The sequence below is a fragment of the Trypanosoma conorhini genome, assembly GCF_003719485.1.
Source record: "Trypanosoma conorhini strain 025E chromosome Unknown Tco_14.4_contig_00629, whole genome shotgun sequence".
In the NCBI taxonomy this organism is placed as follows: Eukaryota; Euglenozoa; class Kinetoplastea; order Trypanosomatida; family Trypanosomatidae; genus Trypanosoma; species Trypanosoma conorhini.
The window spans coordinates 9,325-10,779 of NW_021704702.1; the positions used below are offsets into that span (position 1 = coordinate 9,325).

Sequence of the window (1,455 nt, forward strand, 5' to 3'; positions counted from 1 at the left end):
GAACGAATAACTCCATTCCATGAATAGACGCGCATCTTGCGGCTGCGTGGGTTTTTGGATCGCGTGCAGTCTCATTGCTGCCGTCAGTTTTTGTTTGCGCCTCTGCGTCTCGTGGGATCCGCTGCCTGCGTGCGCGCACAGTACTTCTTTCTTGCCTTCTGACGCGTCTCTGGCTGCTGCGAGGGACGAGAGCGGGTTTGTGTTAGGGTGAGGCGCGCGCACGATAAGTTAGGCGGCGGTTTCCTCTTGTGCCTGAGTGGAGGGGGGAGGAAGAGGCGAGAGCGCGCACACGCACATACGCACGCACGCACGCACGCGTCGGCGTGTGTTCCGTTTACGGCTATTGTGTGGTTGTCATGTCCGAGGGGCTGCTGACGCAGTGGCGCGACCGCGTGGTGGAGGCGGAGACAGAGATCAGCGTCGTGCAGGAGGACATCGGCGCCCTCTTGAACCGGCGCAAGGAGATCAAGCAGGACATCTCCCGCTACGATAGGCTTGTGCAGCGGGAGAAGCAGGAGATGCTGAAGCGGCTGGAGGAGGTTGAGGCGCAGGCGCAGGAGCTGGAGGACGGGTGCCAAAAAACGCTACAGCAAAAGACGCGTGTGGAGGAGGCTTACGTGCAGACGCTGGACAACTACGAGTCCATGCACGACAGTGTGAAGGAGATACAGCGAGGGGAGCAGCAGCTGCAGGAGCGGGAGGACGTGGAGGCCGTGCTGCAGCGGGAGAGCCTCGCGTGGGCGGAGGAAGAGCACGGCCTGCGCACAAAGCTGCACGCCCTGCAGAGTGCCCTTAAGGCGGCGCGGCGGGAGCGCCACGAGGAGGTGACGGCGCTCGACACCGAGCTGGCGGCCGCGGAGCGAGAGCTGCTGCAGGTGCGCGGCGAGCGTCAGGGGGAGATGCAGGCGCAGCACCAGCAGCTGCAGCCCACAAAGCACGACCGTCAGGGGACGCCGCACGCCTCCACCCAGCGCGCCGCCTCCGCGTCGGCGGAAGCCAACAAGAAGGAGCAGCAGTTCATCGCGGCGAACGCATCTGCGAGCATCCCGACCCGCCCGCTGCGGTCTTGCCTGAAGAACACAGGCGCCGCGACCGGCAGTTCCTTCAACGCCGCCGGTAGTAACAGCGTTTACCAAAATGCCTCTGCGCCACACTACAAATCCGCGCCGGCGTCAAGGGCCGTATCGCAGTCGTTGGTAACAGGTGATGAGGCCGTGGATGGCGGCGTGGGCTCCACCCCTGCGACGCAGCATCGGGCGTATTCGTACGCCGCAGGAAAGAAGCTAGGCGGCACGAAGCGTGACATCCTCCCACTGGGCGATGCGACGAACCGGTAGAGTGCCGCTGCTTCATTTTTTTTTTCCTTTACTTTTCCTGTTCCTTTTCCCCTTTTACTGGGTGGTTACTTTTCACAGTAAGATGCAAACAGGACGTTGAGCGAGATATATAGATGGA

The 1,455-nt window shown here is 62.2% G+C and overlaps 1 protein-coding gene across 1 annotated transcript, besides 2 other annotated features; it reads left to right on the plus strand.

Moving 5' to 3' along the window:
* Positions 1-282: 282 nt before the first annotated feature.
* Positions 283-317: a microsatellite.
* A 39-nt stretch (positions 318-356) lies between these two features.
* Tco025E_07764 (uncharacterized protein) lies at positions 357-1,337 on the plus strand (the record flags this gene model as incomplete). Its single annotated transcript, XM_029374623.1, has 1 exon — positions 357-1,337. One exon carries the CDS (start codon positions 357-359, stop codon positions 1,335-1,337), a length of 981 nt encoding a protein of 326 aa, XP_029225366.1.
* Positions 1,338-1,348: 11 nt separating this feature from the next.
* Positions 1,349-1,387: a microsatellite.
* Positions 1,388-1,455: the final 68 nt, after the last annotated feature.